The 15,671-nt window shown below is 43.9% G+C and overlaps 4 protein-coding genes across 4 annotated transcripts; 2 read left to right on the top strand and 2 right to left on the bottom strand.

Moving 5' to 3' along the window:
- The first annotated feature begins 156 nt into the window (after positions 1 to 156).
- On the top strand, positions 157 to 7,715 carry LOC128263533 (uncharacterized). The gene is made up of 5 exons (XM_052998651.1): positions 157 to 303; positions 2,484 to 4,532; positions 5,385 to 5,677; positions 5,741 to 6,372; positions 6,437 to 7,715. The coding sequence occupies exons 2-5, from the start codon at positions 2,529 to 2,531 to the stop codon at positions 7,252 to 7,254; spliced, it is 3,747 nt and encodes a 1,248-aa protein (XP_052854611.1). The 5' UTR covers positions 157 to 303; positions 2,484 to 2,528; the 3' UTR covers positions 7,255 to 7,715.
- A 530-nt stretch (positions 7,716 to 8,245) lies between these two features.
- Positions 8,246 to 10,525, bottom strand: LOC128263546 (radial spoke head 1 homolog). The gene is made up of 2 exons (XM_052998666.1): positions 10,384 to 10,525; positions 8,246 to 9,482 (listed from the first exon to the last, which is right to left on the bottom strand). The coding sequence occupies exons 1-2, from the start codon at positions 10,456 to 10,458 to the stop codon at positions 8,523 to 8,525; spliced, it is 1,035 nt and encodes a 344-aa protein (XP_052854626.1). The 5' UTR covers positions 10,459 to 10,525; the 3' UTR covers positions 8,246 to 8,522.
- On the bottom strand, positions 10,464 to 15,235 carry LOC128263543 (UDP-N-acetylglucosamine--dolichyl-phosphate N-acetylglucosaminephosphotransferase). Its single transcript, XM_052998662.1, has 5 exons — positions 14,868 to 15,235; positions 14,656 to 14,797; positions 14,381 to 14,594; positions 13,860 to 14,094; positions 10,464 to 11,119 (listed from the first exon to the last, which is right to left on the bottom strand). The coding sequence occupies exons 1-5, from the start codon at positions 15,011 to 15,013 to the stop codon at positions 10,627 to 10,629; spliced, it is 1,230 nt and encodes a 409-aa protein (XP_052854622.1). The 5' UTR covers positions 15,014 to 15,235; the 3' UTR covers positions 10,464 to 10,626.
- Positions 11,699 to 13,854, top strand: LOC128263539 (uncharacterized). The gene has a single exon (XM_052998659.1). It carries the CDS (start codon positions 11,843 to 11,845, stop codon positions 13,340 to 13,342), a length of 1,500 nt encoding a protein of 499 aa, XP_052854619.1. The 5' UTR covers positions 11,699 to 11,842; the 3' UTR covers positions 13,343 to 13,854.
- Positions 15,236 to 15,671: the final 436 nt, after the last annotated feature.

Below are 15,671 nucleotides of genomic sequence, written 5' to 3'. Positions count from 1 at the left end.
GATGTGCTATGTGGGAATGTATTTGTCAAAATTTCACACTCTTATGGATATTCTGTGTGGGAAGAGGGTATTGAGCGGTTGTGTGAAATCTGTATAACGTAAAGTACTGAATAGTGGAAACCAGACTTTAGTCGATGTACAACACTGGACTTTTGATATATTTATTGCCTTTATCTAAAAAATTACATGGTATATTTTAGGAAACTTCTAGTTTGCGTTTGGTATGCTTTAAGTGATACGTTACGGTCACACTGCACCCTAGACGAAAAAAGAAGCGAAAAGATGCAGAGAAAATAAACAACGGTGAGATAATATTTTTAAATCTTTGTAAAATGTGATATTTTATGTGAATGGGTTTGGTTGTGGTTCGTGGGAAAACAGCATCGGTTGCGCCATCTGAAGTACGTCTGCAGGACAGGTGCTAGTGCATGTGTAGCATAAAAGGCTGCTTGGCCACAAAGGGTAAAAAAAATATAAAATGAGAAGTGTCAGAGGCTATAAAATTCCTGTTTGCTCTCCGTTTGGCTGCACAATTCGCCTTCGTAATATAATCCGTAATTCGAAATCATAGCCAAAGGCTTTTCCCTGGCAGCCTCTGCTGCATTTTGCACATATAACTCGCCTGAGATCCAAGGTAAAGGAATAGAAAAGTGTTGTATAAATTATGAGTGTGGGCGGAAAGCTACATTTCTTGAATGGTTCAGCGTTCCCAAAAGAAAAAAAAGGCTGCCAATTGGTATTTTTCTGCCCGCCGTCATTAGCGGCTTTTTAGACGTCAGCAGGTGCTGTGTGTGTGTGGTGTGTGTGTGTGTGCCTAGGTGCGAGCGTGTATGTACATATGTACATTAAATCCCAAGTTAAGCGCTTGTATTTTCCCTGTTTAAAGCTTGGATTCTCTGCCTGATTATGCAACCCCACTCTATTGTTCTCTCATCCGTCTCCAATTCTTTTTACTCAATTAAAAATGACATTTAAATTGATTACTAGCCCACTAAAGACTCCGCGGTTTTGGTACTCCAATAATTTGCCTAATTGCGATATCAGCTGATAGGCATTGGTTTTGCTTAATATATGGTAACACTCCATTTTGTTACTAATTAAATTATTGTCTAAGATTCGTGGCAGTTTTTTTATTCGCCTTATTTGCATGTGTGTTGCCCTTGCTTGCTGTCCGTGTTAAGCTATTTTTGTGACGTTTGTTTTAGTTATTTTTGCATTTGTTTTGGCCAAGCGTAGAATTGGAATGATTTTTTCAATGTTTGCAGAAGTGCTAAAATCGCAGTGACACCTCTTGCGAAATCAAAGCTTGTGGCTTAAATATTTGCTATCAATAACAATATTGTGATTAATTCGAGTCCCCTTCGGCCATTCATCTTGATCAGATTTCGCCAGCCGTCCCGGCTTATCAGTAAATAGGAGACTTCGTTTTATAGGTTCGTTGGCTCTTATCTGCCTTTTGCCCGCAACAGCTGGCCATTAATTATGCATATAAACAAATGGAAAAGCTTTGGCTTTACGCCTTCCACATACGACGTGGCACCGGGTCGTTCGGTCACTCTCGACATTGGATACAAGTACATAGATAAACAATAATTTCCCATTTAGTTTCGCCGTCTTTCGAATGCCCCATTGAGTAATAATCTTGGGAACTGAACTGCGCGTAATTGCTTTGTTGATGCAGGTTGTGGTTGTTGGCTGGCTGGCAATTCATTCGATATTTCTGTTTGTAAATAAGCTCGAAGAAGTCGCCGTAAGGAAATCAAATATATGCTAAATTATAATAACACAATGCGTATTTAAACAAATTTTGGATTAAATAATTCAGATATGACAAGTTGATTTGTTCTAGTTACATAAAAAAACCACTTAAGAAAACCACAATACAATTTACTAAGTTTAATCATTTATATAAAAGCTAGAAAATAAGATCTAATTTTTAAATTATTTTTTTGTAAATAGTTAATACACTTTATGTATACTTTCATTAAATTTAAGTTCAAAGAAAAGTTCTTTCTTCCCATGCCTTTAAGTTAAAAGTTTTTGTTGCGTGCTAACAGAAAACTGAAGATGGGAAAGAACTAACTCCTGCACAATCCAATAGACAGATACTATGTTTTTAATGCATTATTCAAACGGAACGCCCTTAAGTATTCACCTTTCAGCTCCACACATTTTCTGGCTACCAGTTGTGCGTCGCCATTTGGACACGCAACTGGACTCGGCGTCCTTTTCCTCCGGCAGCCACAGTTTTATTTATAATATTTACCCAACTTATTGATTTTAATCAGTTAAGACTTCAGACAGCTTTCTTTTTGAGCACCCAAAGGCAAAATCAATAATAACCAATTTTGAACAGAAGTAAGCGATGAGCTTTGTGGGTATTAACGAAAACGCAATCAGTTCAAAACATTTAATTGTCTGTAGTTATCATGAAAATGCCATCTATTGTCAATGACAATTACCATAACTTTTTCCTATTTCAGGTGTACTATGCGACCATATAAATATTTGAGATTACATACTGAAAAATGGAGGCAATATCGAAGATTCCCCTGATATTGTGTGGCCTGTTCGTCTTGTTCACCGCAGCAGTGGCCACCAGTGGCGACAGTACTAACTGCCGGGCCACCTACAGTAGCGCCGAGGCGTCTCTGGCCCTCACTCCGCAGCAGCATCGTCCGCAGATCAGGACCAGGACGAGGACCTGGCAGGAGCACGAGTTCTCGCTGCTGGGCTACAAGTTCCACCTGCCGTTCGTGGGGCATGCAGTTGATTCGGATCTAGATGATAGTGACTGTGATGAGGGTCTGTGGCTGAATGCGCAGGATGCCGGATCGGATAGCGTTGAGGTGGATGAACATGAAATTCCTCCGAGTGGTCTAGTGGATCTCTCGGACAATGTGTTCAAGCTCAGCTGCGACCGTGTGGGGCTAAGGCAAGTGAATCGGGAACTGCTCTCCCCGAGGAGTGCGCACATCAACTACCATCAATTAATGCTGGTCCATGTGCCTGCGGATCTCAGTAATCCGCTGCAGCTGGCGCAGAACAAGAGCGTCAGGGAATTCACTTGGCGCGAGAGTGACCTAAGGGATGAATCACTTACGGAGCTCTTTAGCCGCCAACCAGACTGCTTCGAGTACATGGAAAGGCTGAACCTGGTTGAAAATCGCCTGGTGTGCTTTCATTGGATCCTTCCTCAGGCGATGCAACGCCTGGAAGTACTGAAAGTAAGCGGAAATCGGTTGGCCAACTGTAGCCTAATGACCCTGCAGCACATGAAGAGCCTGCAGGAGCTGCACTTGGACAGAAATGAGCTGAGCATCGTACCGCGATTCCTGGGCGAACTCCGAGAATTGCGCGTGCTTAATCTTAGCCAGAATTGGCTGACTGAGCTTCCCCGGGATACGTTTGGCGGAGCCGTTAAGCTGGAGCGGCTTTATCTCTCCGGAAATCGGCTGAGCGTTCTGCCATTTCAGCTCTTCCAGACAGCAGGTGACCTCCAAGTCTTGGACCTCAGCGACAACCGCCTCCTCTCCTTCCCCGACAACTTTTTCGTCCGCAACGGTCAGCTCCGTCAGTTGCACTTGCAGCGCAATCAGCTCAAGTCCATCGGCAAGCACAGTCTGTATGGTCTGCGTGAACTGCGGCAGCTAGATCTTAGCCAGAATTCGCTGGCCAGCATCGATCGCAAGGCGTTTGAGTCCCTGGACCAGCTACTCGCCTTGAACGTGTCCGGCAACAACCTGACCCTGCTGTCATCCATCATCTTCCAGTCACTGCATGCCCTCAGGCAGCTGGATCTCAGTCGCAACCAGTTCAAGCAGCTTCCCAGCGGCCTGTTCCAGCGACAGCGCTCCCTGGTTCTGCTACGCATCGATGAGACGCCCATTGAGCAGTTCTCCAACTGGATATCGCGTTACGATGAGTCGTTTGTAGATCCGCAGGTGCTGCATCGCCTGCGTTACCTCTCGCTGCAGCAGAATCGCCATCTAACTCACTTGCCAGCTACTCTTTTCGCCAATACTCCGAGTGTAAGGGAGTTACTACTGGCGGAGAATGGATTGCTGCAGCTGCCCACACAGATCTCGGGACTGTCGCGGCTGCAGCGCCTCAGTGTCCGTGGCAATAGATTGGCGTCGCTGCCCGAAAGTATCAAGGAGCTCGGACAGCTGCACTACCTCAATATATTGGGCAACGAGTACCAGTGCGACTGCAGCATGTACTGGCTGTCGGCTTGGCTGGCTAGCACCAACACTAGCCTGCGTCATCTCCAGCCCCAGGCGCAGGCTCAGGCCACTGGCAATGCGAATCCCAGCCAGAACCCGCTGGAACCGTACGAAAGTATCGACGACCAAATCGATGCGCTGAAGTGCCAGTACGGCTATCCCGGCGACATGCTGCGCGTGCTGAGCAATCTCAACTGCTCGGTGCCATCGGTGGTGCAGTTTTCCGAGCCCAAAATGCACAAGCTCCTCTCCACCGCCAAGCTCGAGTGCCAGATCTCCGGCAGCCCAGTTCCGGACATCATCTGGGTGAGTATATCAATGCTGATCCACTTATAGGTCATAGGAAGAATAATTGAAGTTTGACTTTTTCTATACTCAAAATTTTTATAACGTTTGCCGACGTTTAATTAGCACCAAATTAGCATTACATTTTAAAGAAATCTTTAATTTATTTTAAACATACACAAATCAAAATCGAAATATATTTATTTTATAATATTTATACATATGTTTATTGTAATAGCTTCAGTGGCAAGCCCATGTTTGCTTCCTTATTTGTTTAACATATTGTAGATTTTATCAGGTTTTTTGTTTTGGTTGAAAATGTAAGAGAATTTTTGAACAAATGAAGGATATATAATTAAATACTAACAACAAATTGTTGATGATACTTGTCAGATTTCTCTAGGGTTTGAAATCCTATGAACTAGAAACCAAAATTAATTTAATGTGTGCTGTACTGTTGCTGTAAGCTACTTTTTAGATGAAAGCAGAGCAAAAGCACAAAAAGGTACTTTTAAAATAATGGTTTTGAAAACGTTTTCAACGCCTAACGTTTTCTACTTTAGCTGTGCTGTTGCTCTACAATTTTGAAAGCAATTACTTAATAATGTATTATTTACTTGGCTGTGAACAGTCAGGTAGCTGCCAATTTATTCTAGTTTATTGCCCCCTTAGAAATTAATATTTAATGCACACGTAAGGCTTTTAAATTGGGAAAAAAATGTTGTAGGTATTAAGAAATCGAAGTCCGTTAGACCTGAGTTTGAGGTTGCCTCAAATAAACAAGCAATTAAAAATGAAAGCTTTTACCATTTTCAGAATAAGTTTTTTTTTATTGGAAATCCTAGTTATTGTCCATCGTTTGACATTTCACAGGTTACTCCTCGCAACAAGATTTTGCGCCACCACGCCGATCCCGACAAGCGGCCAATCATCATCGATAGCAAGGAGGATGCCCACCAGCCACCAAGTGCGCAGGAGTTGGCTGCTCTGATGGACGAAAGCTACATCCAGGCGCTGAACCTGACACGACAGCAGAGTCTGGTGGGTCAGCGCGTGGTGCTGGTGGAGAACGGATCGCTGCTGGTGCACAATATATCCCGGATTGACAGTGGCCTGTACACCTGCTATGCGTTTAATGTCATGGGAAAGGCCTCGGCGGGATTAAGGTGGGGATAGATGGTGCTTTCTTTGCTCAATTATAAACTAAAATCGTATGACTACTTTTGCAGACTGTACATCGACCCCATTGTCTTCTATCGAGTGAAAATCGGCAGTATACTATTTGGTACGGCCCTGGCCACCGCATTCCTTCTGCTGACACTGATGGTCCAAGGACTGAGGAGCTGCCTGTCCCGCTGGGGCATCTTCGATCGCTTTTATTGCTGCGCCAATCGGACCAAGAAGTCACCGCGTCCACGCCAAATATACGCCATGCTGGACAGCATCGAGACGTACAAGAGCCAGCAGTTGGAGCGACTGCGCGAGAACTACGCACAGCAAGTGCACCGCATTCGCGAAAACTGCGCCCAGCAGGTGGAGTGGATCCAAAGCAGCTACACCAGCCAGGCCAAGCACATCCGCGAGTTCCGCGACATAGGTTCGAATCATCTAACCACACTGAAGGATCAATACTACGATCAGGTGAAGAAGGTGCGCGACTATTCGACCGGTCAGTTGAGCTGGGTGCGGGAAAACTATGTCTTCCAGCGGAACAAAATCAGGAAGTTTAGTGCGCATCAGGTGCTGCGCTTGCGGGAGGGATACAAGTACCAACAGCAAACGCTTAACAAGGTGCTGGAGAACCTGCCCAGTTTCTACTTCGAGAACTGTCGCGGTGGCTGTGAGGAAGACCTAGCTGAGGGTAAGAAAACACTCAGTCGGCTTTAAATAATAGTTACAATTACTTACAATTGCATATTTTACAGACATAGACTGCTATTTCAAGGGCCAAATGGACTTTGCCGACTCCAAGGAGCTGCACATACAAAAAATAAAAGCGCGCCTATCTACCAATTACTCAGCCAGCAAGGCGTCGATCTATTATACCCCACCCGATGATGACCTGCTGCATATTTCGCAACTTAATTTGCAAACATCACCCATTCACATCAACTACATTGATGAGAATCTTGACCAGCAAAAGCAGTTGGAGCACGACTTTAAAATGGAACCCGAGCTGCTGCTCTACAATGCCCCGCTGCTCTATTTGAATCCGGAAGGAGCAAGCAGCAGTAGTCAGGCGGCGGCTATGGCGGCAGCAGTGGCCTTGTCGCAGGCCATTAGCTTGGAGGACAATAACCAAGAGCAGGAGATGCAGCCCCTGAAGCGGTCCTGCAGAAACGAAAACGAGCTGCCCGAACTGAAGGACTCCAACGATGTGAAGAACTCGAAATCCTGTCCGGCCATTTACAAGATCTCCAAACAGCTGGACGGTAGCACTCTCCATGAGCTGCAGAAGGAAGGTGAAGCCCCCTACCAAATGCTTCGTCTAAATCCCGTGGAGACCACGTCGGTGACAGCGGTGAGACCTGCTATGCAGGCGAGGACGGATAACCTAAATATCATTCTGGATGAATGCGGCAAGGCAGCCGACGAAGTGATTAGTGAGACTCCTCCATCCGGGTCTAGTCGAGAGTCCAACAGCTCGGACGCCAGTTGCGGTGATGTCTGCCAGGTCAGCAGCAAGTTGGTCAACGCCTCACCATCATCTCCTCAACAGAAGGCAGCCCATGCTTGCACTTAGAGATTTTTTTAAAAATTTTTAATTAGTAGCTATAATGAGATCTAACGAAAATATAAATTGTAGACGTTAGTAAATCCAACGGATCTGCATATAAAGTTAATGTTAATGGTTACGATACAATGGTAAGGCAGAAAACAATAATTACACTTAGAGTTAATTAGCAAAACATATGAATTCAAGTGCTGAACTTTAGCAAGTCATGCGACTATACAGAAAGATGATCAAAATCAAAGCTTAAAGAATTTAAAATAGAGGTCAACTCATACCTGGAATCTACCGCTTAGATATCATGTCAATAATACTTAAAAAGCGCCCCCATTTGTGATTTCATTGCATAACGAGTGTAAAGTATCAGAACTGTAAAAAGAATGAAGTATTTTAAAATGAAACCGACAAATTTTAATCATATTGTGTGAAAGAAAAAACAGGATCTTTAAAATAAAAAGTTTACTATAAAGCAATATGCATATGATACCTTTCTAGCTGAATAAAATGTATGAAGTGGCACCCAGTTTTTGTGGTAAAATATAGTCTTTATTAAACTGAGATAATTTCAATTGCAGGTCATTAATAAATAATTACATTACACTGGCTTGCAAATTTAAATCGAGAAAATACTCCAGAGATCAAACCTTTATTTTTGGTAGCAATTGGACATAGGAATCTTAAAATTGTTTGTATATCATCACATCACTTTTTTAACGTTTATTGCATACACCTGTTTTTCTCCATTTTTTTATATATTTTATCTCTTCAAAAAAATGTTCAACTCTATAGTACATTTAATAAGGATATGTTTCGTAATATATGCTAGAGATCGCCAGAGTTTGTAAAACTAGTTTAAACTGAAGTTGCAAGTCTTAAAATAATTCTTAATAAATACGCGTCTAAAAAACCAAAAATAAATAGGCGCGTATTTCATAATAATATTTTTTATTGGAAAAACTTCAGTTTTTACTTCTTTTAGTTTGTCGAGCTCTATATTAGAAAACCTATCCTTATTCGTAGTAAAATAAGCAATTGATAACCCATTTTGGCTAGGCACAACTGGATATAAAAATAAAACAGGCATACAAATATGTAAAACTTCATTTTGAAACTTAAAAATCAAGCTTTGATCCTTGGAGGATTTTGTCGATTTAAATTTGTAGGCCAGTGTTATGCTACGGCTTTAGATGTGAATTGATTTTAATACTTATGGATACATTTTTATTTTCCAGTTAACGAACAAAACAATAACGAAAGGATGTGGCTGACCAGTCTCAATTTTAGGGATCGGGGCACTCGGGCTGCTTGAGGATTTCGATGGCACACGGATTGGCGTCGATCTTGCACACCTCGCTCTCCGTCTCCACCTCACTGAGATCGGTGAGGCCACACTCGCAGGGAAAGCACTCCATCTCGCCGCCCTCCTCGCCCTCGGCCTCCTCACCCTCGCCGTACCAACTGATCCGCTCCTGACTGCCGATGCTCGGTACAGTGGACAGCGAGCAAACGGACAGCTCCGAGTCGGAAATGGCCAGGGGAACCGGCTCCTGCGGCAGCAGCGAGAAGTCGTAGACGGCCATTTCCTGGGCAAACCAAAGGGTGGGCGCCATGGGCTCATCGGAGCCCTGCTCGTCGTCCAGCGGCTCCTCAATGTCCTCCACTTCCGTTTCGTTGCCGATCGCCCTGAAGTTGTAGTTGGCGGGCAAGAAGTAGCCCAGCAGCAGGTACCGGTTGTTAAAGCTGAACACAGCCGGTCCACTTGGGTACAACGAGTCCCAGGTTCCATGGAGAATCGTGCATTTGTCCTCGTTCCCGATGTACAGCTCGAAAGGACCCGTACGCACATTACTGTTCCAGGTGGACTTTAATCGCACAGACAGGCAGCAGACTTCGGGTCCGCTGTTGAAGCGATAGATTCCCACCCCGTGCCGTTGGCCCTTGAACCAGTCGCCGGAATAGGTGTCCCCGTTCACATAGTTGTACCGCCCCTTGCCGTGCTTCACGTGCTTGCGCCAGTTGCCCTCGTACACGGATCCGTCCGGATAGATGAAGATGCCACGCCCGCACCGTTTGCCGCAGCGGTACTGCCCGTAGTACCGGGATCCGTCCTTAAACACGTACAGCCCAATTCCATGGCGGCGACCCTTCCGGTAGTTCCCATCGTATTGATCCCCGTTGGGCAGGATGGCCCACCCTCTGCCGTGTCTCTGTCCGGCCACATTGCGACCGCCTATATAGAGCTGGGAAACGGGGACAATATTTTTTTGAAATTTCTACGGATTTGTACGTTTGCGATCGGGTATAAAAATAAGACGTTTGCTACAATAAAAAGTATTAATATTCCTGATCAGCATTCTGATGTGTCTTCAAGGTTTAAGAGCTCAATTTTAGATTTGATTTTACCGGAAAAATTAATCTAACATATATTTAATAAATATCTTTAATTTCCTAAATATTTTAGGATTTATACAATTTTTTGGGGATATCTGCTAAAAAATTGTTCCGTTATCAGATCAAGAATTTTTACCAACATTTTCGATGCTTTTTCAGATCTTTGCGAAAAAGCTTTAAGATGGGCTTTTTGTAATAATGTTCGTCTCTTATTATATCTTATATATCACAGCTTATTATAAAATCACAACTGGTGAACCAGCTGTTAAATACGAAATGAAAAATTGTATTCCCTAAATTTGTTTTAGACATACAAAGACAATATATTTGTGCACAAAACATTGTTATTTTTAAAATTATTAAATTCCAAACATATAGGATATTACTATAATTTAAAGATATTCGAAGGTTTTCCTTTTAAGTGAGTTTTTTAAACCATCTGGTTTCTACTATTTTTGTGGACATTTTTCAAAATAAACTCTACTGAAATTATAGTACCCTCTACAGGAATAAAATGATTACTTCTACTCATGTAGTTGGCAATACCAATTTTAAATTGAATAATGCTCTTCTTTATTTCTTTAAGAATACATTATTGTCATTTCAAAAGTACTGCAACTGCAAGACTTTTAAAATTAATCCAGTGACAGCTATACAAATATGGCGTGTGAAGCCATTTCTTTAATTGCATTTTTGTTTATCCTATAATTTTTACCATAAAATTGTTGTTAAAAACCATGTTTTGCTTACGCCAATGTTGGGTCCCACGTCCTCCTCCTCTTCGGGAGCCGAAAGATCCTCCTCCGACAATTCTGTTGTGGCCATGGTGATTTTGATTCAACTTGCTTCGTTGTTTATTGACGTGTTAATATGATTTACTTTCGGAAAATATATTGTGTAGGCATTAAATACAAGAATTCTGTTTGTAAAGTTAACTTAGCAAAGGCTTACTACAATGTACACTATAATCGATGAGGAACAGGATCGAGAGGGTTAAGTTTTAGCGTAGAAGTAGTTGGCCAGTGGGTAGCGAATGGTCAGGGCAATCAGTGTGCACAGCACCTGGAAGCCCATCAGCATCTGGGTAACCACTCGCTCATGAACCGGTCCGAAGACGACCAGCACAAAGTTGATGAGGGTGAAGTTGTTGGTCCTGATGACTCCGTCCGCTTTGGTGTGCCAGCTAATCAGTCGCAAATTCCGCAAGACTGTGACCATCAGGCGGCCCGGAGCGTTGAGATCCTCCAGTCGGAACTCCGTGGTGCTGATGTGCAGCAGATCCGTCTTGCTGTCGTACTTGGGCAGCCGGTGGCGGGGACAGGGCACAAAGTGGAACAGCTGCGGGGTGGAGTACAGGAAGTTCAGGATCTGTGGCAGGAAGAACAGGAGCAGGGTCTTGCTGAAATGCCCCAGGATGCCGACCACGGCGAAGGTCATGCCCGCAAAGTAGCAGTACGTGTCTCCAACAAACACCTGCGATGGGTATCTGGTAAATAATAAATTTTTTAACCATTGGGAAGTGATTTGTCTTTTCTTTTTATATGTAAAATATAATAACATAAAAAAATAAATATATGTAAATTTAAATCGAATTAAAAAAAGTTCTTAAAGGCAAAAGCCAAAATAAGCGAGTGTGCTTTTTGATACAGAATATCTTTGATAATTTTATATATTTATTATAATTAACTCTAAACGATAGAAGAATAAAATAAAATAAGCTATAAATCAATTTTCGTATGGCAAGGCAAAGAAAGGGTCACAATTTGACTGTAAGGAATAAATTATTCTTCTAGTCCTGACTTAGTTGACCATGTTGTTTACCTTAAGCAATTAATTTTTATAAGTTTTGATCTAATTTATGGATTTGGAGAATTTTTTTCGAGTTGATATTAATTGATCGCAAAAATAAATACTGTTAATAAACATATCGAAAGTTTTTCGCGGTGAAAATACCAGTGCTGTGAAGCACCCCGAAAAATATCCTCTTTGTTCTAATTCAAGCTAAATTTGGCTGAAAATAGCCAGATTCCCGTTGCAGCGGCGAACAGCTGAGAGCGACAGACAGAGAGAGAGAGAGATGTTTTGCAACAGCTGTCGGGAAGGTACCGTAAAATTTTTGGGCGTGTTAGCGAGTCGCAGGCAAGCGAGAAAGTTAGGAAAAACTGGACGGAAATGAGCAGAAAAGGCTGCAGAAAGTGAACCAAAAACCATGGTGCGGAGCACAATCCAGATCCAGGCAGCCCACAGCCACATCCACACCCAGACAACAGGAGCCGGCATGGGCCGCCTGGCCATAACCAAAAAGCTGGTGCTCTGGACGGTGCTGGTGCTGCAGGTGGGCTTCATTGGCTGCATCTGGCTGCTGCAGATGGGTCACTCCCCGGACTCACAGCAGCAGCGGAGTGCCCTGGATGGGCAGATTGGCGGCCGGGTGAACTTCGTGACCGCCGGCGGAGCAAGGAAATCCAAATCCTCCCCGTCAAGTGGTGCGGAAACGCGCTGTGCCCAGCAGCAGCAGCAGGAAAATGTCAACCGCTACGACAGGGACTTTTACCAAATGAAGTCGGACCCGCAGAACGAATCGCCCCTCCCGGACTACAATGTGCCCGCCTATGTGGACGCCGAGATGGGCCTGACGCCCGCCCTCTGGTGCTATCGCGAGGGCACCATCAACGAGAGCCGTCGCCTTAACGATGTGGACTACCTGATGACCCAGCCGCAGTGCAAATGTGAAAGCGGCTGGCATGGAAGGGACTGCGGCCAGCCCGAGATCATATGGCGAGCCCTGATGACGTCCAGTCGGGTCAGCAAACGCAGCGGCAGCACACCCCTTCAACTGACTGTGGCCAGTTCCACGTCCCTGCACCGCCTGTTCTACATGCTGGAACTGGGAGCCTGGGAACACCTCAGCCTGGAACTCCTCGAGTTGCAGATTCGAGCCCTCATCGAGGTGGTGGACTACTTTCTCATCTACTACGTGAGCAACGCCAGCAAGGAGCGGATGCTGGAGAGCATGCTGGGCGGACAAACCAACTACGTGCTGCATCGCTGCTCTTCCGAGAGCGAGTGCAGCAGCGCAAAGGCCTTCAGTCACTTCAGGCGGCAGCTGTGGCAGCAGTGTGGCATGCAAATGCAAGCACAGGATCTGCTGCTCCACGGTGACAGTGGAAGCGTCTATGCGCCGGCGGCTCTCAAGTTTCTCAAATACTATGCCAAGGATGTACTGCCACTGACATTCCGTTTGAAGTACAACGTCTACGGATTCTACTGGCAGCACCCAAAAAAGACCCTGCTGAATGGGGTAATTAGTTCCTTGGGGCATCTCTACAGTGCCCAACTGGACACCCACCGACTGCAACGGCTGGCAAGCAGCACGTTGGGCGACCTCAACCACTACGGCGGATGGAACTGCGAGTTGTGTCTGCCGCCCGAACAGATTGTGCTCCTGCTGCAGAGCTCGAATCAGCAAAAGTTACCTGTGAAGCTGCCCAACGACACCCGAAATGCGCACATCGATGCCGCCTATGTGCAGCTGTTGATAGCCAATGGAGGTCACATCGATGGCACCTCGCACCTGCTCCGCTTGCGGGAGCAGAGCGAAAAGTATTTTGCTCCGGAGGAGGCACTAACCCACAGCAGCCAGTATGGCCAGCTGTTAGTCAATCTGTACGATGCGGACGTTCTAGAGGATCTGCAAGAGGAGGACTAATATCGTTTCGAGCCCCATCAAAGTCTAACGATCTCATTATCATCACATCATAATCTGCCTAGTCCACTCATGCACATGCCCTGCTGTGTTTTTGGCCAGCGAATTCCAAATTTAGTATCTCAGCAGACAGGGCAGAAAGACCCGCCATCTGTGATAAGAAAACCAGAACTAAACAATGAATTTATAAAAGCAAACCGAAGTAAGCAACAAAGAGAGTGATCTCATTATGTGCTGCAAATCAGTTGTGAAATTTGGTTAACAAAATTTGTATTGTTTTTAAGATACACTAATGTACAGCCACATGATCTGTACGAGAAAGCTTTTTAGATTTACTTTAAATATTAAATATTAATATTATTAAAAGCAAACCAATTTCTATGAATTTGGTTACAATTTGTCTCATAAGTTTACTATGCAAATATTAATATAATTACATTTAGAAACATTTGTTAACTTGCCAGATCAATTCAGTATTTAAAGAATAAAAATCAATTGGATAGACAAAAGGCAGACTTACTTGTTGAACTTCCAGAGCGCCAGAGTGGTTGCCAGGAATGGCAGCATGAAATAAATGGAGAATATATGCGAATCCACCTGATGGCCCAGGAACAGTTCAATGGCATTGAACAGCAAAATGGATCCAGCAATGATCAATGACTGTCCCACTTCCAGACCGTTGATGCCCGCCAGGATGTTGATGGCATTTGTGCAGAACACCGCCAACATTCCCATAAAGACATAGTATAGGACACCTTAAACAAAAATGATGTTATTTAATAAGTAAAAGTAATCATGTTAAGATCTCGAGAACTGGACAACTATAGTAGCTATAATGTTGTGATTGAACATCTGGACTCTTCTGATGTTTAATTTTGAGGAATGTGGGTGCAATATATTTTTGTTAGTATCTATCACACACCAATGATGATACAATTTCTATTTATACCGTGCTATAACAAAATTAGATGGTTATTGAATGTTCATCATTACTGAATTGACTGAATTGACTTAAGCCTAAGAGACTCTGCAGTGACATACCAATGTTCAAAGAGGTTCCAAACAGATCCCTCGCAAAGTTCGGCATGATGACCGTGGTGGAGTTATAGTTGACATAGTACACCATGAGCAGTGGTAACGTGGCGATGGTGGGCAATAGCAGCTTGTGGCGCCATCGCAGATCCAAAACGTCGTCGGCAAAGCCCAGAAAGATCATGCAGCAAATGGACAGCAGGGCGGCAATCAACTCCACGAACTGTGCGGGCGATAACAGCCGATTAGGTGGCGGATTCGGACACTTTTCAATTAACTCTAACCTTGTCGTGTGGAAAGGTGTCTGGCTTTCCGCCGGTAACTGCATCCGTGGCAGCCGCCTCATCGAAGGCGAAGGGAATGGGTATGAACAGAAACAAGGAGACGAGGAACACACAGCCAATCAGGACGCCAAAGGACTCGGGGCTGCAGTTTGGGGATAATAAAGCGAGTTAGAAACTGTCATGCTTGGCAAAAGTTGATCGACCCAACTTACACCTGTGGCTTGTCCTTCTTGCACAAATCGTTGCCAAAGAGATTGGCCTTGATGAACATCTCCCGGAAGCGGGGAATCATCCGCACCGTCATGCAGTAGGCAGCGCCCGAAATGGCTGCGTTTATGGCTATGGCTACTGCCGACATGGTCGACCTTGCACTAATTCAATTAGTAGGTATCCAGAAATGCACCGAAAATGCAAGCACGTCACGCGTTCCGGATGTGTTGAGTCAGGCGGAAAATTGGGAATACGCAATCCGTGGATACCTCGCTGCTCACTCGATCATGGTGCAGAAATCAATTACGCCGACGAAAGTACACGCATTTACCAAATCTCCGAGCTGATAACAACAAACACAGCTGATCAATGTGCGGTGTGACCATATTTACGGAATTTTTTAGCCAAAACAGCTGATTTGAATTAAACAAAAGCGCGAAAAATGATATTTTCAAAACGGTAAATAGTAGCGGAAATCGATTTATAAAATGGATTATCCAATAATCCAGAGAGGTGGATTGGAACGTGTTTTATTTTGCCATAGGCGTGGCCGCTTTGTTATGTAAACAATTTGTACGGAAAACAATAATCCTTTACTCAGCTAACCAATTTCAAAATAATAAACATGCCTCTAATAATAATGCTCATTGCTCATGGTCAGAATTTCAATAATAAATTTAAAAAGTATGTAAATGCCGAAATCAACATTTAGTTCAATGCACTACATAATGATATTTTGTAATTAAATAGTTACAGTTTAAGCTAATTTAATTGTAATAGAAAACCTAATCAGTCACGATTGGATT

Source organism: Drosophila gunungcola, unplaced genomic scaffold, assembly GCF_025200985.1.
Source record: "Drosophila gunungcola strain Sukarami unplaced genomic scaffold, Dgunungcola_SK_2 000001F, whole genome shotgun sequence".
In the NCBI taxonomy this organism is placed as follows: domain Eukaryota; kingdom Metazoa; phylum Arthropoda; class Insecta; order Diptera; family Drosophilidae; genus Drosophila; species Drosophila gunungcola.
This window is presented reverse-complemented; position numbering and strand designations above follow the sequence as displayed.